At 38.5% G+C, this 23,171-nt stretch overlaps 2 protein-coding genes across 7 annotated transcripts; one reads left to right on the top strand and one right to left on the bottom strand.

Moving 5' to 3' along the window:
- Nucleotides 1-1,436: 1,436 nt before the first annotated feature.
- On the bottom strand, nucleotides 1,437-22,864 carry LOC124306415 (phosphatidylinositol 3-kinase regulatory subunit alpha). Of its 4 annotated transcripts, XM_046767106.1 has the most exons (17): nucleotides 22,031-22,864; nucleotides 21,850-21,951; nucleotides 21,538-21,633; nucleotides 21,392-21,439; nucleotides 15,082-15,191; nucleotides 14,854-14,988; nucleotides 14,460-14,739; nucleotides 14,073-14,171; nucleotides 13,796-13,981; nucleotides 12,617-12,745; nucleotides 6,885-7,092; nucleotides 5,845-6,105; nucleotides 5,415-5,739; nucleotides 4,961-5,208; nucleotides 2,756-2,932; nucleotides 2,360-2,602; nucleotides 1,437-2,253 (listed from the first exon to the last, which is right to left on the bottom strand). In XM_046767106.1, the coding sequence occupies exons 2-17, from the start codon at nucleotides 21,929-21,931 to the stop codon at nucleotides 2,034-2,036; spliced, it is 2,847 nt and encodes a 948-aa protein (XP_046623062.1). In that variant the 5' UTR covers nucleotides 21,932-21,951; nucleotides 22,031-22,864; the 3' UTR covers nucleotides 1,437-2,033. The 4 variants fall into 4 exon arrangements, 3 of the variants coding, with proteins under 3 accessions (XP_046623062.1, XP_046623060.1, XP_046623061.1); XM_046767104.1 differs by lacking the exons at nucleotides 21,392-21,439; nucleotides 21,538-21,633; nucleotides 21,850-21,951; nucleotides 22,031-22,864 and having other exon boundaries at nucleotides 15,082-17,073; XM_046767105.1 differs by lacking the exons at nucleotides 12,617-12,745; nucleotides 21,392-21,439; nucleotides 21,538-21,633; nucleotides 21,850-21,951; nucleotides 22,031-22,864 and having other exon boundaries at nucleotides 15,082-17,073.
- Nucleotides 16,531-20,795, top strand: LOC124306418 (uncharacterized). 3 transcript variants are annotated; one of them, XR_006908607.1, is made up of 4 exons: nucleotides 16,531-16,597; nucleotides 17,090-17,314; nucleotides 18,226-18,317; nucleotides 19,665-20,795. XR_006908607.1 is itself a non-coding variant. In XM_046767110.1 (3 exons), exons 1-3 carry the CDS (start codon nucleotides 17,274-17,276, stop codon nucleotides 19,931-19,933), a joined length of 402 nt encoding a protein of 133 aa, XP_046623066.1. In that variant the 5' UTR covers nucleotides 17,198-17,273; the 3' UTR covers nucleotides 19,934-20,791. The 3 variants fall into 3 exon arrangements, 1 of the variants encoding a protein (XP_046623066.1); XM_046767110.1 differs by lacking the exon at nucleotides 16,531-16,597 and having other exon boundaries at nucleotides 17,198-17,314; nucleotides 19,665-20,791; XR_006908606.1 differs by lacking the exons at nucleotides 16,531-16,597; nucleotides 17,090-17,314 and adding an exon at nucleotides 17,489-17,763 and having other exon boundaries at nucleotides 19,665-20,790.
- Nucleotides 22,865-23,171: the final 307 nt, after the last annotated feature.

The raw sequence follows: 23,171 nt of genomic DNA, 5'->3' as shown, positions 1-23,171 counted from the left end.
GCTATAGAAACCCAATCCTTTGCCCTAACCAATATATAGCGTGTCTCCTTAGCCTACGTAAGAGTCCTGTTTCAAGTGGTGTTAGCTCAAGCTCAAGTCATTTTTAAATCATTTCTGCCTCGTTGCTCGCATATTTTTTTAGTAATTGATGAAATACACAAATGAAGAAGTGAAATACACAATAATTCGCATATCGTAACATTTTTACAATTCAGTGCGTAGCTTACGATTGCTATTGTTTACTGCACAGGATGACCAAGATATGGCAGACTTGGGTGGAAGAAAATGCATATTGTATTCTTACAGCCAGTTTCATTTTGATAAACGGATCGACATTGGCATCATTTCCATTGGTGTCAATCAACGACAAGCTTTGATAATTAAAAAGAGGCACTGCAGTGACGATTAATATTTAAATCGCGCCACCTTGCCATTGAAATGTCTGGATGGTCCACTCATTGTTGGCACATCATTTATATACACCAATTATAGTATTTTCGAAAACCAAGTAATATCAATACGCTTTTATTGTCAGTTTGGAAATAATCAATCCTTGATTGAATCAGCCACAAGAGAGTTGAATGGATGCTCTGGCTACACGGGATTCCTTTCTGACAATTCAGATCATGCACATAATTTTTAAGGTGGGGAATTAGTTTAGAAAATCTTGGTTCTCCTGTACAGAGGTTATTAAAAACTAGATAAAATTAAATAGCGTTTGTCATTCAACAGATACAGTCGCGCAATTATTCTTTTTAAGATAAATATCTCTCATCAACTATACACACTATAAATCCATACTGGTAAACAGGGTGAAAAACAATGAACGAATCAACTCATTATACCTATGCATAGGTATTCGTATATAGCTGGCACAATCTTACGACCACTGACCGCTCTGTGGGCACAAAATTCTCCAACATAATTCGTCCAACAAGATTGGCATCTCTTGATTGATGGGGCATGTACGAGTTAGATGTAATAAATATAACATATTCTTTATAGATGAGATAGAAGAAAGAAAAGAAGAACAGAGGTGGCACACCGACTGGAGTTGTCGCATGGGCCTTGCGACACTTTGGTAAGAGCTCATGTTGGGCTCTAGAGTATCCAACGCTATTAATCACACTCTCAGAAGATTCCATCTACATATTATAGTCTGTCATACCATACCCTACTTAGGTGTCTAACTTATCATTCATCATGGGCTATAGATATTTGAATTACCCATTAATTTTTTTATACGTGAAGATCGAATTGATCTTGTACAAAAAAATTACATATTGACACGGCTGCCCGAATGATCGCTAGTCTTCTTTTCATTTTACCCAATTTTGCCCAAAACATACCTATATACATATATATAGTTGACAATTGGGCAAAATGAAAAGAAGTCTATCGATCATTCGGGCAGCCGTGTCAATATGTTTCACTAATAAACAAAATGGGTTTATTGATAACACCGAGTAGTTTGGCATACAAGTATACACCATTATTTCGTAATTCAACAGTCTTTGAGCATTCAATGAAGCTGTGATAAGCTAAGGATCACGATTTCGGGACTTCGGCACACACTGTCAAACAGCGCAGTTTCGTACAGGTTCAAAATTTCGCCGAATATGTACAAGGTAATCAGTTTGCTTCGCATCATACGTATGACATTTTACTGGGGGCAGATTTCCCTGCACCTGAAAGGTGCGTAATTCTGCGCTATTGTTAATATAACAAAAGTGAAAACTCGCGCAGATCAGTTTTGTTGGATAGTCGTACAGAAAATAGTTCAGATTGTTGTTCTATTAAATGTCGACGGACGTAGCTAGGTCCATCGCTTCAAGTACAAAAATTCCGCAGTTGAATTAGGTACAGCAAATTCAAGTCTGTGGACTTGACCGGGCATTGGCAATCACAATAAACAAAACCAAACAGTGTGTTTCATGTGCCATACATGTTTGTCGTAAATTGATATCTCATAGTCATAGTTTACACCCTCTACGTTCACCGTAAAAAGGCCAATCGAGATACAGTGTATGACTTTATACCTGCATGTGTGCTTGAAGCCGACTCAGGGCAGTTGGCGGAGCGAACACTGGGTAGACCAGCGTCGTCTTTAAACTTTCATTGTGTTCCTCAAGAGAATTCTGAGCATAGTGCAGTACAAGATGTTTCAATGATTCATGAATATTGTAGGGTTCAGCAAATCCAAATCCTCGTTCGGTGGCATATATTATGCAATGATTCACCGTGCCGTTGCACCTGAAAATGTTTTACAAGTATTAACATGATACTGATAAATTGGCAATAAATATCGCTACCATGAATAACAAGAGGGAAAAAAGAAACATGACGGCAAGTTATTCACATGATAGATAGAGCGTATTGTCCGGTGGTGGATCTTCGAACAAGGAACGTCCCATCTGGTTTACCAGCCAAGAAATGATCGGCATTGGTTCGCGTCATTTCAGGAAACAACCACGTTTTCTCATCTGCGTGCACCTCCAAGTCTGACTCCTGTAAATCTTCGACGACGGCTGCATTTGCCAATGAATAATTGGATGCCAGCTGATTGATTCGTTGCTGTTTCATACCGTTCTTCTTTAACCATCTGTAGGAGGAAATGACCATACTCTTCATTAACACCAAGTGATAAAGGTAGTTCAAGTAGGAGAGGATCATTGTGATCCTGACTCTATGTTTTCACAGATTTTATGTTTGTATAACATGTAGGGAAGACAGATGTCTAAGATATTGCACTTACAGTTGATGTTTCTCTTTCTGCCGTTTGAGTTGAATTACTTCTGGTTTAAGTTGGTGCATTTCACGCTCCAGAGTTCTATGGTATGCAATTTGTTGCTGCAAGCTATCATCCAGTTGCTCTTTGCTTTCTTCCAAAGATATCAGCCGCTGCTTCAATACCTCAGCATTTGTAGTCAGGCTGTAAATGTAGATTACATTCAAACTTATTTCACTATTCACGTTTGACTACTTGACTAGAACTTCAGCGGAGCTGGGCCGAAACTTTTTGAAAACTTAAACAGGGTATAATTGTAGCAAATAATATCAATCGATTTTTGCAAAGATGTGCAAAAGGCCAAATTTAAGCACATCCTCTTGTACATATGAAATTATTATCATTTTCAAAATACAACCTGTTGACGTACCAATGCAATTCTGTATAAGAGTATATTGGAGAAGGAGTTGCAAACTAGACTGGCCTGCCTGATGGTAAAGTTTAATCATTTCACTCTGTGGCAGAAACAAAAATAGGCTTGTAGCTTATGATTTATTACTATTGGTTATCCCAGCTCTACCACAGGGGCTTCTGGAGCTGGCTTGCTTGGCTAGCTTAAAGAGTTTACGTGACATTGGACAACTGCTGTTCGTGTTGCCGCAGGTGAATTAAAAGCACTCGATCATGTTTAAGATTAGATAAGGTAAAAAAAATCTTAGCGGAAGTGTTAAAAATGAAATCCTTTAATCTTCAAAATTGTATGAGGGGCCAACCAGATCACAGTTATTATGCAAGCTGTTTTGAATCAAACTTCAAATTTCAATTGATAGATTTACAAAGTCGTTTTTTGGGCGAAATCAAACTTGAAAGGAAAACTGCATGGTCTGTTATAGTTTGTTCGATACCCTATAACTCGACAAAGAAAAACCGTAGAGAAAGTTTCGAAATAGAACTTTGTAATACTAGTGCAAGAAAGCGGACATTTGACAAAAGTTACGAAGTTGGCTGCACAAGCTGAAGCCGAATGCTGCTGACTTTGTAACTTTTGTTAATAGTTTGCTTCTTCACACGAGTGTCACATACTACTGTTTGTAAAGAGTACAGAAAGCGTCCCTCTGGTGCCTGTGAAGCGTGCAAAAAAGTAACTAGTGGGTATAAAAGTGACTATAGTCGATCATGTGTGCATGCGCAGCCCATACCCTTATAAAACGCACTACTTCTCACAGGCTTCACAGGCAGCAAAAAAGGGACTTTTGATGCACGTTTTATAAAAAAGGATTTTATAAGGAAAATTCCTAAGCTTTTCAACATTCAGAGGAAAGAAAATAAAAAAAATTCTCATCCTGAACAGTACTTAGAAGTCGAACCGAACCAATTTGTTACAACTTGCTTCGAAATAGTTTAACTTCGTTAATAATAGAAAAAATGGTTGTCCGTAAAGTCGGTTTACGGACGATAGTTCTAAGTGATAACGTCATAAAGAAACCTTGATGAAAAATTGCATACTTTTATGAATTGAATTGAATTATTATCACTGAATTATCATTATTTTGTATAATACAAAGAAGGAGTTAATTGAAAATTATAATTTTTCGATAAATTAACATTTATTTACACTCGTTAATTCAAATATTTTTTTACTTAAATTATGCCGCTGTTTTGAGAAAAACAGTTAATTGAGGTGATAAAAATGAAATCCGACTGAAAATTATGAAGGAAATCAATTAAATCTTATTAAATTTTAGAAATAAACACAAAACACGTAAGTTCTCGAAGAAGCTCGCGTGGCGGCGTTCAAATAGCAGAACTATTCGAATTGCTAGCTCTGACGTCACGCGAGAAGAGAGACACATGTATACAAGCCGACGCTTGGGCCGATCGTGCCTCTCTATCGCTTGTTCCGCGCTCTCGCTTGCACGCTCAGGCTCAGGCGGAACGTGACACTTTTTCGTGCGTGCAGCCGGTGTTCATCGATTTATAAGACGTTGTCACGTCAAAAATAATTCGAAATGATTAGATGTAGATCAGATGTTGGCAACGTGATTTAAGGTAGACTTTTCAAGGTTTAAAATGCATTCTTACTCAACGGTCTACCTACATTTTCCGCAAAGTTATGGTACTTTGAAATAACACGATTTTTTCACAGAAAAACAGGCGGGCTGTCAATTTTTGTGACGAGTGTACATTGTGTGTCAGTTCAAGTATCAAGTTACACATATGGTTATTACTCACGTCATAATTTCATGGGGTTGAGCTTCCTTTTGAAATCTTTCCTGCAGCCTCATTTGATCCTCAAACATTTTTATGGCTTCCGTGAATGCATCTAGAGCCTGTCGTTTGAGTTGCACTTCATGTGACGTCCGTAAGTACAATTCTGAGCAATCTTCGTGTTGTTTCATCGCCTGGCTTAACTCTCTATCCAGTTCGATAAATTTTTGGATCACATTTTTCATGTCCGTCATGCCACCAATATCGTCGTCCTGTCATCAAGCATATTACGAATAATGTAAATCTAGTCAATAAATGGTAAAAATGATTGTTTGTCCGTTTTTCTATTCAAGTTTAACGAGTATCCACTGAACATCATGCATTTCAGTTCTTATTAAATTTTACTAAGCAACATTTGGGATACTGTATATTTCATTCGTAATGCCGGATAAATGAATGCACCGTTGGCCTTACTCACCTGTTGAAACCTTGATACAGGGTAGAGAAGTTTAATGTTCAATGTCGAGTTGTATTGAGCTAAGGAGCAGTTTCGATAATGGTCGACTAATTCGACTACTGATTGAAAATTGAAAGGCTCCGAGAAACCATATTTGCCGTTGCGGTGACAAATCTTGATGAGCTTGTTTGCTCCACCCTTCCGCAGTGTGAGCGTGTATTCCCCATCGTTTGACGAGGCATTGCGTACTAAAAATGTGCCGTCCGGTGAGTCTGTCAGTCGTTCGTTGACTTCGTCTCTCGTTATGTCGCCCCAGTACCATTCGGCTTCCTGAAGATTGCGAGGCCTAATTGTACAAAATGAGTAGTATTGAGCAAACATTGAATACCCGGATATTCCGCTTTAGCGAGGAAAACAATTGTATCAGATTGGACCAGTCAAAAATGTTTACCGATGCTGCTGCTGTTGCGGTTGAACCTGATCTTTGCCATTGCTATCGGTTAACGACTTTTCGTTACCAGTCATACAGCAATCGTCATCGTTCATCATAATTGTAGAAAATTGATCGACAACAGGAAACTGTGGCCTTGATACCTTGCGGGGAGGTAATTGGGGTGCACTCGCGAATTCTGGTAGTTTTTCACCCCAGTCCCCGTGAAGCAACAATAACTCCATAATGCGAATGTGGGCTTCCGTATTATGAACGACTTGACTGGAAGTACAATTGAACACATTGGAATGTCATAGGACATCTATGGTGCTATTATCAGTTAAGGAAATGCTTAAATTATCCAAATCTTAAATATTAAAAGTAAATAATAATCTCATCGGAATGTTCAACTTGGTTAGCACAGTTGGCAATACGTGAACTGTAAGTAAATCAAGCCTGCATACAGGAGCGTTAGCTTCTTGGCAGGGAAACATGTCGTTTTTTTCGTAGTACTTCTGTTTTCTACACCTAAACAAATACTTAATATAAAAAAATGGAAATAGAACAGTTACATATCTTTACTTCCGGGCAAACATCTTGAGAATGCTAGAGGTATTTGCAATATCACATGTAAATCATCTTGTTTCACGGAAGCACATAGAAATGATTCGAGGTCATTCTATGTCAGATTGGTCGATAGTTGAACGTCAACATCTTTAATTTCGACGAAACTTCCAAAGTGTGTTTATTTCAACCCCGAACAAAAGTGTCCCGAGTAGTTTTAGAGAATTAATTTTTACACAGAAATTTACAATGGCATTAATTTAAGGAGCATCCATTTGGCTGTTTGACATCAGTGTGTTATAGAGCACAAACAAAGAATTATTCTAGAACCCAAAAACGATTAGTGTTTTTATGAAAACATCACATGCACATGAATCCAAATTTTAATCCCTAAATCCGACTGGAAAGCGCACCACCCGTAAGTGAAACGGATGGTATTCAATACTCTGAACCCTCTGATGGCATCAGGTGAACAGATTAATTTTTCTTATACTCACATGATGCGCTCCCATGGCGGACGTAGAAATATGTGACAAAGAACTTGAATGAGAATTGTCGGTGGTTCTCTGTAGCCTCGGGCATGTTGTAATCGACATATACGACAGAAGTGTAGCATTAGATGACGAAGCGTGCTCTTGTGATGTTCCGGAAGTTCATCGACTAATTTGAAAAGGCACTTGGTACACTGTTCATCATTTCGAAGTTCTGTAACAGTCATAAAATTCATTGGGTTCGGTACACATAACAGGTGGCATGGGTTTGGTTAGGTGTGCATCCAAAATAGATGCTGCGACGAAGGAAATATTGATGCCTGTAAACTACAAATAGCATGCTTGCTCCACGCTGTGAGAGATGGCTGCCAGTGACCACTGTTGGTATCCTGATCTTTTTTGACCCATTTCTAAGGTGACACTAACCTAATATTCCATTTTATTCCAATTCAATTTCATTTTATGAGAATTTACATGAATGTGACGTTATAACTTTCATAGAGTGACTTTTTGCCAATGCTATACGATACCTTGACATCGGCACGCATAACAGAGTAAGACGACGATATAGATACCAATCAATTTGCAAAGAAGTTATGTCTCTGAGAATGCTGTTTCTGCACAAAAGTAAATCGTTGGCACATTTTCCAGTGTCAGTATAGCTCAGTATGTGCAGCTTGAAAAAAAGTAAGATAAAACAATATGGGGTGCGAGTAAAAATAAGAATGGTCAGAATACCGAACATAAATATATCGAAAACTCACAATTACGAAAGAACAAAGTGGTGATTCTTCATTAAGCCACAAATAATAGAAATAGAATATAAAAGTATCGAAATTTGAAGTTAAAGAATTTAGAATACACAACTGGTGAAAATTCGGTATGGCCATTAGCAGAATGAGGCAAATGCGATTGCTCACAAACATAAATAAATAATCTTCAGATGGATCATAAAGTAGAATATCCATCTATTCGAATTCATAAAAGCGAAGGATCGAGAATCAGAACGGTTAGAACTCCGAATACTAATTTCATAGAAGGTTCAGAATATAGAATTGCAGTATATCAGAATCGCCAGAATGAAGAATCGTAATATATCAGAAGAGTCAATAACTCTTGTCATATAAGAAGCCAAGAAATATAAGTTTATAAGTCAGCAGATAAAAACAGGCACATCGTTTGCCACACTCTAAAGGCTTAAGGGCGTTGCCTATGCCTCGAAGAGCGCGCGCGAACAGAGACTCACGATTTTCCTTCTCATTTCCTCATTTTTGAAGATAATTAGGTTCTTAGGGGGTCATTTTGAAGATAAAGAAGAGATCTGTGTCGCCTGTTTTGCCGAATTTTCGATTTCGCTTTCAGATTAGCGAAAAACGTACTTGAAAGTACGTTATCTTTGAAGTGAGACACAGCGGACAGTGTTACTACCCATTACAATTCCCCTCGTTCGAATCCTCGTCGCTCGGCACGTGGGTAGTGTTCCGCGCTTTTATATTTGCTTGTGTTTTTCTACCGTGTTTTTTATTCTTTCGAACCAGTATTTATTCCCGCGATGGCTAAGAAGAGAAGGAACCTGTCTTTGAAGAAGAAGAAACGACCCGGCAAAAAGATTTTGGCTAAATTTCAGGAAAAAATGAGGTAAATCGACTTATTTATATGATTGATGTCGCATTCTCTCCGACTTCGAGATTCAAACACTTGAGTACGAACAATCGCAGGGCTTTAATCTAATTGTAAGAAGGTACTTTCAAGAGCCGATATTGCTGTTCATTCTAGCAGTATAGATTCATTCTCAAGTCTTTTATACATACGAAAATATAAACTGGAATGCATTGTGACGTGTGGTACTAGCCCGGTTTGCATTAGTCGCTAAAATATGTCATCAATTTGTTATGTGTTCAGGTTAAATGATCGAAATCACTATTCGGCAATTTGCATTAGTGTTTACACTTTGTCGATCATAAGGAATATTCTTATCACTTATTGTGACTACCTAAGTATCCAAGGTAAAGTTACAAGGTATCTGGAAAAATTTACCATACAAAGTAAATACGGCGCGTACGTATTAGGCCACTAAAATACGCGCGTTTTGTTTTTAGAAATAAACTTGACGTAATTCTGGGGTAATCATACATGCACACATTACTTACAAAACAGCCACCTACAAAACTGTCATCAAATCAGATACTACTGCCAAATATAATTTATTTAGAAACTAATGATGATTTTGATATACTATAACTAATGATGACAAAAAAAAAAAAAAAATTTTGATTAAAAAAAAAAAAAAATTAGAGTACGAGGTACTTGGTGAGCCCATGTTTATATTGCCATTACAACAACATTGATATAGCTCGACTTGTATTTTCTTGTGCTTGTTTTCAAAAGGCCCGCCAAGTACCACTACCTCCAATTTTTTTTTTTTCAATAAAATTTATTGTTTTTTTTCAATTTCAATTTTGATTTCAATTTTTTTTTTTTTTGTCATTATTTGTTATAGTATATCAAAATCATCATTAGTTTCTAAATAAATTATACTTGGCAGTAGTATCTGATTTGATGACAGTTTTGTAGGTGGCTGTTTTGTGAGTAGCTGTCACATTAATATACTTGGCGAAAGGTTTTTGCACCAGAGGTGCTTTTTGGGGATATCAGTACTTTTTGTGGGATTTTGCTTGAACATTTAAAAATTTTGCTCACTCGCTACGCTCGCTCGATAGATTTTTGGGATACAGAATAAATATTTGAGACGAAAATAATCGGTGGAAAAGGCAAGTTAGAGCTTTCTCATAATTACATGTATCAGGTCCAAGGTCTTCTACACATTACGAATAGGAAGTGGTGCTATTTTATAGTTTGGACGCCAAAGGGATTGATTTTTGATAAAATAAAACGTGACGATAAATTCTGGACCGAAAAAATGGAGAATAAATTAGCAGATTTGTTTCACTTTTGTTTGTTACCCGAGATCGTAGATTCTAGACGCGCCCGACAACTTTCAATCCGCGAACCCCCTCTCAAATCATCGAAGCCCAGAAGGCCGCGCGTAAGAAACAGTAAATTCACGACCGACAGACGACAAAAAACTGTAATATAAATATATATACATATGTACATAAATACAATAGCTTTGTACATAGCTTACGTGTAATACTTCTGTGATTTATGCTTAGTTAGTTATATGTATTACTATGCCAAAAATTTGCTAGTCATATCGTTATAATTATATATCTGATTATTCATTCCAGGAATACTTACTGCAGTCTCACCAAACTGCGTGTATAGGGTGATTCAGAAAAAAAAATTTTTTTTTTTCCTTTCGAAACAGGTTCAAAAGTTTCATTCAGGTATACAAAGACACTAGTTGAAATTTAAGATTTTAATATTAATATTAAGGGGTGGCGCATAGCACTTTTCGATTTTCCATAAGAATAACATAGGATAAATGTTTGCTTCTTCTAGTTTTTATAACTAGCTAACAAAGCGTCGTGAAAAAAATCGAAAGACAGATATTTGTAGGAAATTGAATGCTCTACAAAAAAAGAAGCGTACATTTTACTTTAAATAGATGATAACTGATAATTAATTTTTGCAACAATGACGTACTACTTTCCATAGTTTGCGCTTTCTATAGAATTTATTTAGCCATATAATGTATACAATGCTCGATGTCTTGTTATGATATCAATTTTCTCGATCAAGATTACTGTCATGTTTCACTTATACTGTTTCAATTTAATTTCTATGAGATCCTTTTCATACAGATTTCGTGATTATGTTTATTAAGTTTAAACGAGTTTGATTTCACTTTCATCATTTTATATTATTTTTTATCATTTTGTATTTGTTTGGTGCAAACCCGGTCATGGTTGGGAGGTAGGGACGGGTTAGGTGGGTCTCTGTTTGATAGCAATCTCCATATGGTGAGACCTAGGAGATTAATGATATTTTCGTTGTTATATCATGAATTTGCTAACAGCTATTCGTTGCAATTTTCAATTTGAAACGACCTGTGACGACGTCTGGCCGGTATTCATAAATAGTTACATATTATTTTCGAGACTGTATTAGGAACAGCTCTCAGCCGATCAAGCTATGCTTTGAGCTGACTCAAGACAGTCCTGCAAATCGAACCTGACTATGAATACCGGCTATTAGACTATTACCAGTCACGTGATCGCATTGCGTAGAAATACGGACGCCGGTGAATATAATTTTCGTTAAAATATTAAGAATGTATATCTATATCAACATACGTATGGGGAATTCTACGTCACGTCAATCAAAAAATGACCTGGTATTTTTTCAATCTATTCATACTCTTTTTCACATGAAATAAAGGTAAAAAGAATCGATACGCATTTTGGTGTTCGTCCGAATTATGTTTGTTTTCGAAAGTTACAAGACAATCATTCAATTTTGATGCAAAAAGAGCGCGCATATATCCGGTTCTATTTGACGTGAAGACATCATTTACAGTGCACTCGGAAGGTGAACGAATAAGCTTTCATAAAAAAAAATGTAATGTTAAACATTATTGAAAACCCCAATTTTTATAAACTATTCAAATGTTTTACGATTTTTACCTCATTAATGACAAGTTTTTGAATTATAAAAAAAATAGTTTCGGGTTCCTTATTAAATTCTGTATTACTAGTAAATTTTTCAAGTGGAATCTGAAAGGAGTCTACTTTTTTTTTTCTATTATTCATCAGGTGCTGCATCATACCGAGCACGACACACTGGGCTGTTTAAAAGTATTTGAAACCGAATGCCCGTGATGGGGTGGAAGAGGCTAGCCCGCGTCACCCGCCCCACTCCGGCGACAGCTCGGCTGCTCCGTCTCACTTGTTTCTTTACTCTCTCTCTCGCCACGGTTAACGCGGGAAGCGGAGTAGCCCGCGCTTTCTAGCTAGGCAACGCCCTTAACCCAACAGCTTCAACAACTCAAAATTGTCCATTTGCATTGCGTTCTTTCTTCTTTGTTAAGTATTGAGTAAAAAATTTGTATGATTCTGTATATAAAACATTTTATAAGTCAAAATAGATTTGTTGGATAGACTCAGAATGTGAAATTCTGGGGGTAAGCCATATATACGGTTACTTTCGGAATACTGATCTTTCTAAATTTTACAATTCTGAATAATGACCCTTCTACATTCTGGATATCTGATTTCCGCCGTTTCTAGATGATGAAGTTCTAACTTTTATTTTTATAATATTTGGACCATTGAGAATATGAAACTTTCTACAAATTCGTTCTCTAGAATATTGACTCTATACATTATTAAATTCTGCATCTCTGAATTCTTGGATTAACGTTTTCTGAAGTAAGTGGGTTCGGATAATAGAGCCCTCTACTAAATACATTTTAGGTAAACTGCAGCTTTTTATTGGGCACTATTCGGGACTTAAAATTTTTGATAGTATCTGTTCTCTCATATTAGTTATTCGAGTTTATTAAATTCGGAATTCTGGCCATTCTGATTTTCGGTTTTACTAATTTCTTACCCCCACCCAACAATATGACCTCTGTCCCGATTTTCTGGTGGATTCATACGTATTACAAGTCATAATTAAATAACTATACATTTAATTTGTTTCTTCGCAAGTAGAAATCAAAATTGACAAGGAGTAGGCGTATGCAAATTATGTTTAGACAAAACTTATTTGGCTATACCTTCACCTAAGACTGCCTTACTCTTTAACCAGAAGCATATATCAAAGTAAATACTCACTGGAAGCTTCCAAAAAAGTATCATACCACTGTACGGGTATTACAGGATCTGGTAGTTCTCGCAAAAATTTCTTAAGTGAACTTGCGACGCACTGAGGACTGTAGTTTGACAGATTTACATTGCTCACATCTGTGAAAAAATGTAATATTATGCACACACATGTTTACTAGCTTATTTACAATAAGATTAAATTACAATGTTCAAAATTTCGTGTCGACTATATCAGCTTCCAATATTCTGTCATGTGAAATATTGACTAATCGTGTTGATGACGCGGAATAACTGACAGAATTAGCTTTGTGAGACCGAAATAAGAAGTTGAGAAACAATGCCTCATTTGATCTTTGTACTAGTTGTATAAACTTCAAGATCTAGTTGAGGTAAACCCTCCGTTGTAACGAGGTTCTTTCAAGTCTTCAATAATAGCAATTTTTGGATACATTTTTAGAAACCGTCTTTTGAGATATTTGTATGGGACTCGGTTCTTACTTCACGTTATGAACAGCTTTGTGACATTGTCGTATGCCTCCTCGTAAACATTAATGAATGAAATATTCCATAGCTGATTTTTTTTTTTAATCTAATATTTCGAAAACTACTGGACCAAATGGATCCAAAATCTAATCAGTTTCGAGTTGAAAAAAGCCCCGTTGAATGAAACCAAAATCATCCAAATGCGTTCATTCATTCTTGAGATATCATTGGATGAAAAATTGATGCACGCACACGCGTGTATCCATCTGAAAATGCCAAAACATGGCATGGCGTGAAGTATATGTTAATCATATTCTTTACGTGCATCAGATTGAAGAGTTAAGCGCATGTCACCAATCACCACAAGCAGTGCTGTTATGTTTATCGAAACCGCCAATGACTGTCAATGCGAACAGCGATAGGCCGTGGCAAACTTTGTAAGATATTAGCATAGGTTTGGCTACAATTTGCCATCCTATAAGAGATAGTTACTATTTATACTAATACTTCGTTATTGACCGTACAGCGGCCAGTACCGTCCCCTGTTCTTCTGGCTACGTGTGGTAGTGGACTACCCACCACTTTAGTTACAACTGTACAATTCCAAACCATGCGAACGATAAAGCCAACCGTTAGTAAGTTCTGCTACTTTAAGTGTACTTATTGATACAGAATGTACAGATTCGTAAGTAGATAAATTCTCACCGTCAATTATCTTTTGGCGAAGTTCAAGCATTTGCTCGTTAGGAGGTGTACTTTGATAAACTTTGTATAAATCCAGAGTATTGTCAGTTAAAGCATGATCCTCAAGTACATGGGTGCACCTCTCGACCAAGATCGGTGCTGTGTGCGTTGTTGTATCAAATTGTGAGCACAATGCTAGACCAAAGACTGAAAAAGAAAATCCGGGTGGATGGTTGTTATAGATATGCAAACGTAGGTGTTCGGCACTAAATCTATGAGGTTAGAAACATTTGGTCACCTGTATTGAAGTTGGTAAGGTGAGAATCACTGTCCGGTGGTAAGCAATCAGATGGTAACCCAGTAGCAGAACATGTTCTGTGAGCAACCAGTCCACACGCTGTGGGGGAAAATATTTCACAATTATTTATTCCACAGCTGTCCCAGACTGTATTCAGTAAAATACAGTGGTGGATTCCGACCGAATTCAGGTAACCCATGTCATCTGCTACGCTGGTTAAATAGATTGTGGCAGATGATACCAGTGGCCTTGAATCGGTCAGAAATCACCTATGTATGTAGATGCCTGCAGCACATATGAATTGGAAAATGTCAACATGATTATTTCAGAGATGATTGTTAAATTATATCAAAACGTAGGTCTCATGAAAATTAAAAATTTATGTACCTTGACAAAAGAAGCCTTGATGCAGCAGTCCACGCAGATATTTATTACATTTGACACATCTTTCGAGGACACTGAAGCTACGAGGTACGAGGGAATGACGAATTCCGCTTTGTGTTATCGTTGAGGGTGATGTCGCACCTAGGGTATTCTGGGTCGTTTCTCCGGGCGTCGTTTGTTGTATATTAGCAGTCGGAGTTGAATTTTGAGGTACAGAATGACACAATTCTTCGATACACAGCAATATATTCTTCTGGTGAAACTCATCTTTTATTCCCATATTCTAAAAAGGGAAGTTCATAGTACATAATACAAAACACTTTCGCAGTTTGCAGTAAATTCGTCAGTATGAGACATGAGATTAGTAAAATTTTGAAAAGGGCCGATTGCTGCTTACCACAAGCTTATCCCGGTCCAAGTGGAACAAGTCACTTCCTTTGATATCCTTGGACTTGAAGACGTCTGCGTAACGATAAAGGTTCAAGGCTGACATCCATTCAACCACATTCGAGGCAGTCCACTCGTTGACCGGCTACAACAGAAAGTAAATTTGCGAGTAAGCTTCGTCAACACTACAAGCCTGAATGAGAAAGATCAAAATTGCACTTCAAGGTAGTACCCGTACCTTTTCCTTATCATACGTAGTGCCAGAACGTGCTGGATCCTTGTCTATCCATTGACATAGATGTTGTTCGTTGTACTCGGCGCAGACAAGATGAAAACATGCGTGGCACTCTGTTGGGCACAAAGAACCGCACATACAACAACAAAGATTTGTCACATTAGCGGATACCTTGAATAGTCCCTTTTTATTGCAACTGTTATTAATTGAAGTATGACTACGCACTGCACCGCTACCTTTAATGCTATTATTACTGCTGATATTACTGTTATTACTAGCACTAGGATAGTCCAACGTTCTCGATCCCTTTATCGACACATCTGATTCGTCATTGTCCATTTTTCGGCATTGCGCTTTCGACACATCCTCTAAACTATTGCACCAGCATACAACACGGTGAAAAGACAGAGGGCGAGCACAGCTGACTCTACCTGAACCAGGTAGGACAAACGGGATTTCATCGTTATGACTATTGAACTGGGTAGCTGTGTTAGTAACAGTATTTGCCTTGTCATCTTTATCACCATCTCCAGAATTAAAACATGTCGTGGCATAACACGCCTGGACGTCGTAGGTTGGCAAGGACTCTGACTCAATTTGTGGGTTTCTAGTGGTTGGAGACAGCTTAAGATTGGCATATCCATGGGAGTGTAACGATTTATTCAGCACATTCTCACCATTTGAGTTGCCGAACATTCGTGAACATATTTTTAGGTTGCCACCATTCTCAATAATTGTATCACTACCTAGATGATGGTCCCTGGGACCTTGACGCAACATATAATTGTCTGCATCAACCGTAAGAAGCCTGGACCTTACCGGTGTGGACTTGAGTTCGTTCACCAAGAGACTAGGACTGCTGTTTGCCAGATTATTACCGTCTTCGTCGTCGTCATCCTGATCGTTGTTACCATCCTCATTGCATGCATTTGTCACAGTCCCGGAATGCGACTGGGTGACAGTTGTGCCTTTGACTTGGTTCATCGCGAAACTCAACTTAGGTGCCTTTATTGCTTTTCATATTTTTCATGTTTTTCATTTCATCAACGCAATGCTACACGAATCGTAAGAGCGACGAAGACAGTTCTTGTCGTTAATTGGCATGAATATAAGTATCGATTGAATTTCCGTCAACATTTGGCAAATAGTCTAGTTATGCGTGATTCAATGGAGAAATTTACCTTACACCGGACGAAATAAAGATAATACTCTTTTGGTGCACTATCATCGTGGCTGTTTAACTGAATAAATCATTTGGAAATACTTCCGCAATACAAGCAAACGTTATGCTCAGAAGTATATATCATCGTACGAAAAATCTTCTTGGAAATGGACACAATTCAACACTTGCATCCGACACCAATTGTTTCCTCCAAGTATACATGGGTGAGTGTGTATAACCAGGCGTTGATTAATAATTTTGCACTTCCTTCTCACACTTCACTTGTGTCGCCCAACGATCATCATTCCGTCGGACCTTGCCAAATATCGGCAATATTTGACTGTTATCGCAGTATATGTATGTATATCGTTGGAGTTTTTTCGATGGCAATTTATACTGTCAGGTCTTGCTGTCGTTACTGCCGTTGTTACAATGACTTCGATATAGATTCCTTGAAAGTTCTATTTTTCCGCTTGTGAGTTATTTTATAGAATATCGTGTGCACTGATGTGTATTCCATTCCTTGCCTTATTAAGGGGGAGAGCGGTTCTTGTATAATTTTACATACGTTCGTGGTGCTCCGTGGCGATTCCGTGTAAGCCGTATTATGTACATTTATAATCAATGTGTGAACCGCGTACAGGCATGCACACGAATATATATATATATATGCATAATACGAACATGTCTATCGTTCGAGGTGAGTCCGACATTAATTTTATGTCTCAGGAATAATAACAGAACCAAAGAGATGCACGGTAAAAGACAGATCAAGGATAGTAACACCCGCGCAGGATTCTTGTGTAAATTCGTACAGTTCAACAGCTCATCATGTCGAAATTTATACAGGCGCTGAGTGGTAACCAGTCGCGTGGCCGAGGGCGTTTGATATCCAACAGAGGCGAGAGACACGGGACAGAGAGAGGAAGAAGGGACTGATAGAAGTGGGAATGCGAGAACCAGGGAGTATAAACGCAACGAGCAGGTCAGGCAGGATGGACGGGCGGAGAGATGCGAGGTTGGATGGAATTGGATGGAGGGAAGGGGAGTTTGCGTTCACTTCAGCCCACCTAGGTATGTATGCGGATGCTTGTACATGCATACGCATAGAATGGCGTCGAGGATGGAACAACGCGTGTGCACACGAGATAAGCGGTGTAGGGGTTACAGATGTTCGAGCGCGAATGAAAAGCGCGTGCAGGCACGACAGAATCGACAACGACGGCTCGCAGTGTAGGACGAGACGGCCTTAACTAGACCGGCCGGTTCGAAAACTTCAGTCAATAGACAGCCGGCCGATCAGACAACAAGAACGTGCGACTCGGTCAGTGTCGCCTCGTGCTCGGGTATAATCGTGCCCAGCTGGTAGCAAGGCTGGGATAGGAGGGAAACGTGGGAAGGATGACTGAATGACATTCGTTTACAGCTTTTTCAACTGGTTCCTTTCGCTACGCAGCAAGTGCAATTCCCCTTGTAATTGTTAAACCAATCAAAAGACGGATAAAGTATGATAATTCCATGAGGTGCGTAGCAAGCAGCGTCAGTTATAACGTAGAAAAGCCGATTAGATAAAGGCGACACGACGATGCCCGAATGGTAGCACGTAATACGTGAACCGTAGGAGCATTTCGATCAGCGGCCGCACACGGCGTGGTTCTGTCAACAAGATAATGCGCCAGTTTCCTCGGCTTCACCTACTTATTTCATGTTAGGTCAAGTCGATAATTACAGAATACTGCAAAGTTCCTTTCTCACATCCGCGCTTTTTCATCATCAGCGATCAAATATGTGCACACCAGGGTAGTTGTGCTTCCCCTAAATTTATGCCAGTCTTTATGCACCTGTACACGTATATATTTACATGTGCAGCCAAATCACGTAGCAACGCGTTACAGTTCCGATCCAATTGGCTCGCTAGAATAAATGCTTAATGAATAAAAATATTGAGCATAATCACAAGAAAATAATGACCAGATATTTTTCAGTAACTACGGGATAACGGAACGTCGGAGTACACCGCAGTGTCGCACAACAAAACGTGTACGGACAGTGATGTCCATTGAAGGGGTGACAAATGGTATGAATTCTAGGAATTTACAATTGCCATTTGGTAGAAACCATGGTATTTCTTCATCGAATGAAAATGCGTTGGAGTGTTTTTTTTTCAGAAATGTAAATAGAATGGGGCTGTTGAGCCCTTTCTCGCTTTTGAGATACCTGGACTCCGATATTTGGAGATATATACGATAACGTCAAAATCGACTAGGGCACCCTTTGCGACTATGTAGAACTCCTACCCTTACCGACACATCAAACTCACCCTATTTACCTATATTAAATAAAGAAACGAACGGAAAGGGTTCAAATTTCGACGGTGCGTCGCTCTTTCGTAGCGGTATTCAGGACAATTACTCATAATCCGGAAATCGTCAAAAATAAAATGTGTGGTTTTTTGTCACGTGTCCACTAACCCCACATTTCAGGGGCCGATAAGTGTATAGTTGAGACACTTTCCGCAATTTCGGAAAGAATGAGGAGTAAAATGAGCCATCGTGAGACTGTTTTCATGCAACATCGAAATCGCTAGACGAAAATTAGGAATTACAATAATTTGGTAAAAAAAAGATGCTCTCACGATCACCTGGGTGCACGGCCAAGCGTTCCTTGGTTGGAATGTTTTCTGGTTGGGACCGTTGAAATTTGAACACTTTTTGTTAGTTTGTTTATTCAATATAGGAAGAAAAAGGATGAGTTTGCTCGGTCGGTAGAGGGAGGGGTGCTACATGCTCTTAATGCCTTGAAATTCCAGCTAACTTGTTTTCGGTCCGAAGCGAAATGCGAGCTCCATCAGGGATGAGTTGAGAGATGACCGAGATGACCAACGCCCCCAACAACCCGGTTCACAAAATTAAACTGAACAACGTCCTTGCATGGATCAATTGTGAATAGAGTAATAGCTAATGTAGTAGTAAAGTAGGTAATGTGCTACTACTCTATTCACATTGCTCCACGCAATGACGTAGTTCAGTTTAATTTCGTGAACCGGGTTTTTTAAGACGTTGGTCATCTCTTATCTCATATCTGGCTCCGTTCTATACGAATTATGTGACAATGACTGGCCATGCAGGTGACATGAGGACAGGAGTATATCACATAATTCATATATGTAGTAATCGAACTCGCATTTTGTTTCGGACCGAAAACAAGTTAGCCGGAAGCCCAAAGCATGGATGAACAATTACTGTACAATCATACATACAGTTTGATCAGTCTAGTCTTAAAAATCTAATTTTTTAATCTACAACGGATTTGGGGTAAGGCTTTGAAAACTGTTGAAACAAGCCAGAGTCGAAGTTTTGACAAAGATGAGAGTTGATCTCGTAAACACAATCGGTGAAAGCAGTTTAAGGTAATTTGATTTCAGATCAGTCGATTTTCGCCTGTCTCCATTGGGAAAATGCGGTGTGGCCTGTGGGTGTGACCTGCACCATTCTATCGTGTACGCTCCGTTGGCTAGTTTCAAGAGACCTCATCGAAGAATATCTAGGTACACGTACGGAAATTGATCCTGCGACAACTAAGATTTCTCCATCGACAGTTACTTTGGCAATGGGAAATTTCAGCGCGTCGCTCCTTACCTCTCAGACGGCATGTTGCGGGCTGAAATTCTCGATTACCAACGTAATCGACTAGGGAGAAAAAATTAATTGTCACAGAAAGAATTTCTGCATGTGCACTCAGAAGGGTGTTGCTTATTCACCCTAATTTTGAACGTACGGGGTGGCCACTAAATCTCAATCACAAAATTCCCCAACTTTTCCAGGTTTTCCAGACAAAAATCTTAACTTCCCCTGACCAATTCCGATAAATTGTTTCTAGCAAATTGATAAAAATATATGTATTTTTCATATATTTCTTGTTTAATGACCTACGAACTGTCACTTGGGTCACACTGTCCCATTTAGGCGACGCGCACAATCGTCTGTAGGGTAGTATTTAAGAATATTCAAAGTTTGAAGAGAACCTTCCAGCAATGATAAAAAAAATTTGACTTCGATCTAATTTATTTAAAGTTTAAAGAAATTGTGGGATGCATTTGTATGAAAAAAAAATATATTAAACGATTCCCCGACTTTCTACAAAAATCCCTGACATTTCCCCGACTATTCCAGATTTTCAGAATTTCGTGACATTACCAGGTTTTCCAGAATTCCCTGGTCAGTAGCCTACCTGATGTAGTAATAATTCTATACCACAATAATTACGGTACATAAAATTCAGAGCAGATGAACTTTGATAAGTCGTGTAATGTCCTTGAATGTGAGTTCCCCAGGATGAAATTTTCATTACTTGCAACAATGCTAATGTTCATCTAGGTATCCCTGTATTCTTTAACTCGACTGACGACAATTCAAATGTTTTCCACACGGTACATTCTTATGATCACTCAAGGCGTCGTTTGTCAATTTTAGGTGGCTTAGTTTATAATGTCTGAAAAGTGGCTCAAAATCATCTTCGGCAACTTGAGATTGTTCTGGGCTGTATTCTAGGAGTTTATGAGGGGTGATTGAGGTGTTTTTTTTTTATTAATTTGGCTTTCCTATTGATCTAAATGATGGTTATTGCTATTGATGAGGGAAAAGAGAAAATCAGGGCTGTAGGGTCAGCCTTTCAAATAATGATACAAACGTGCAATGAAAAGGCATTGTAAGAATTGTTTACAAGCTAGCTCAAAATATGACTCAATAGCCATATCTTAATGGACCCTCTGCTCGCAATTACATAATAAATAAAGATAAAATGATAAATACATATGTGATGCTTGCAGAACTCTAAAGCTGTCATAGGTACGCAGCCATAGTGTAACCATAAGAGACAACATAAGATAAGGTGAAAGAATGTCAGTTCTTTAGGATGCATAGGTACACCATTGGTACACATTCAGAGATATGATACAAGTTCTAAACTGACTATTGCCATGCACTCTACGGTTTGATATTCATTATCCCACAATTATGTGCCTATGTGAACTAGAAAAAATGATCGACATTTAGATTTGGATGAGACGACTAAAATAGGATCGTATGCTTATTTTTCGCGAATTTATGCAGGGTTGTAAACAATATATCGAAATATCACATTGTAAATTACCTTTACATTTGACTCCCACCTTTCCGGTCCCCCAAATATAATCGTTACCTTGAATATAGAGAATGAGACAGTTGAGAGTAGTTGACCGAATAATCATTTGATATTTTAAACTAGCTGCAGCTTTCTGTGAACGTGACAATACTTACAATGGATGCAGAGTATAGGAGTCACAAAATAAACTTCATAAATGGTATGTTTGTAATTCAAAGCTTCCGTGGCACCTGATGTTTCTGTTACATAAGCTGTAACAATGCAAATAATGGATAACTATTAGTGCACTAAGGTGGCTTTGATATCGTCTTTAGATCATTGAATCAAAATCTCTTTTTAAAAATTTCTCAAATATTTCAGGGAGGGAGAGACAATCAGTAGGGCTCAGAAGAATGGAACATTTCCTGTTCTGACTCCAGAAGATGTATTACCAGTTACTTTATACATGTTTAAAATGAATACTTTACCATCTGATCCATTGTTGAGCCTAATATACGGCTCTTCGTCTATGCGGACGTTTGTGTACTGCGAGATACTTTCCTTCAGCATTAGGACTTCCACAATAATACCTAGAATTATTGGCCTTTATTATTAGTATCACGCAACGTACGATTACCGAGAAGTCACAGAATGTGAAGAATATCTTACCGAATTAAAAACCTGATGAGGCAAACAGCTCGACGTCCAGTATTTTCTATTGAGAAATAACTTTTCACCCCTTGTGTAACAGATTCACAAGTTCGAGACATGGGTGGATTTCCACCAATTGAGCGTAACCAAGTCACCTGATTATAAGCTTGTATATTCTTCTCAGATGCTTACTTCTCGTTAACCAAGCAGAAGGTTACCGTCTTTGAAAGTAACTTTAATATTACTGTTATGCATAATTTTCCAAAAACTCTAATTTTTTTTGACATCAAACGACGTTTGGCTGTATAATGCCAAACGATTATGGCATCTGGTATCTGGGAAAGCAGTGGCACTTCCAGTATTGCAGATTGCTTTTTCTTCTCAAAGTAGTCTTTTAAAGCTACGTGAAAAAATCATTTAAACAATCAAAGTGAGTTTAATCTTGATTACAAACAGCACTGTGCATCATTATTGCCACTCTGAAACTGTCAATATAAAATTGTGGCGCGATGCCGATCAATCAACTCAATTTGTGGCAACGTAACAGCGTCTATCACATTATAGTTTATTAGTACTGCAAAATCACAAATGTTAGTAATCCGAACGGGTTTAAAGGGACCGAATTGATCTATCTAACCTACGAAACATTTAGGCACATTATATTTACACATTTTTGTGGTTTTCCTAATCAGAATCCCATCTAGGGTTGGAAGCGATTGTTTAGTACGAAGCCACAACATTTGCAGTACGATGAAGTAGCCTCGATTTTATAGAGCGAAAATAAGGATAGGAATGGGGAAACTCCGGATCTACTACAGAATAGAGCTCGTGGTTGCTCGCCCGCGGTCACTCGCGGTAGAGTGCGACGATGTCGCGTGCGTGCGTGTACACACGCGCACGCACGCCATGCACGTACACATACCCACACGCGCGCGCATCGCTTGCGCACATGAATCAGTGGAATGTGTGTGTGAAATTGTCGCTATAGTGTGAAATAGCAACTGGCCATGTTTACATCCATGGGATGTAGAAAAAGGAAGGATCAAGTCCCACGTCAAACACGGTGATTGCTGAGGCAGTCTGTCAGGTCTGTCAGTATGCTATTTCCGATATTTGCCACCAGAGGCGATTGCACTGCACAACCCACAATGACGGTGCT

The sequence above is a fragment of the Neodiprion virginianus genome, chromosome 5, assembly GCF_021901495.1.
Source record: "Neodiprion virginianus isolate iyNeoVirg1 chromosome 5, iyNeoVirg1.1, whole genome shotgun sequence".
Taxonomy (NCBI): Eukaryota; Metazoa; Arthropoda; class Insecta; order Hymenoptera; family Diprionidae; genus Neodiprion; species Neodiprion virginianus.
The sequence above is the reverse complement of the archived record's forward strand: the minus strand, read 5'-3'. Positions and strand labels throughout refer to the sequence as shown.

Excerpts from the sequence above, each read along its gene's own strand:
- LOC124306415 (XM_046767104.1), bottom strand. The coding sequence starts at position 16,062 with ATGAACCAAGTCAAAGGCACAACTGTCACCCAGTCGCATTCCGGGACT. Across the intron at positions 2,603-2,755 it reads CAGAAAGAGAAACATCAACT|ATGGTTAAAGAAGAACGGTA; the intron begins GTAAGTGCAATA and ends TTCCTCCTACAG. Across the intron at positions 2,254-2,359 it reads CAATACGCTCTATCTATCAT|GTGCAACGGCACGGTGAATC; the intron begins GTGAATAACTTG and ends AAACATTTTCAG.
- LOC124306418 (XM_046767110.1), top strand. The coding sequence starts at position 17,274 with ATGGAGGGAAGGGGAGTTTGCGTTCACTTCAGCCCACCTAG. Across the intron at positions 17,315-18,225 it reads GTTCACTTCAGCCCACCTAG|TAACTACGGGATAACGGAAC; the intron begins GTATGTATGCGG and ends GATATTTTTCAG. Across the intron at positions 18,318-19,664 it reads CATTGAAGGGGTGACAAATG|ATCAGTCGATTTTCGCCTGT; the intron begins GTATGAATTCTA and ends ATTTGATTTCAG.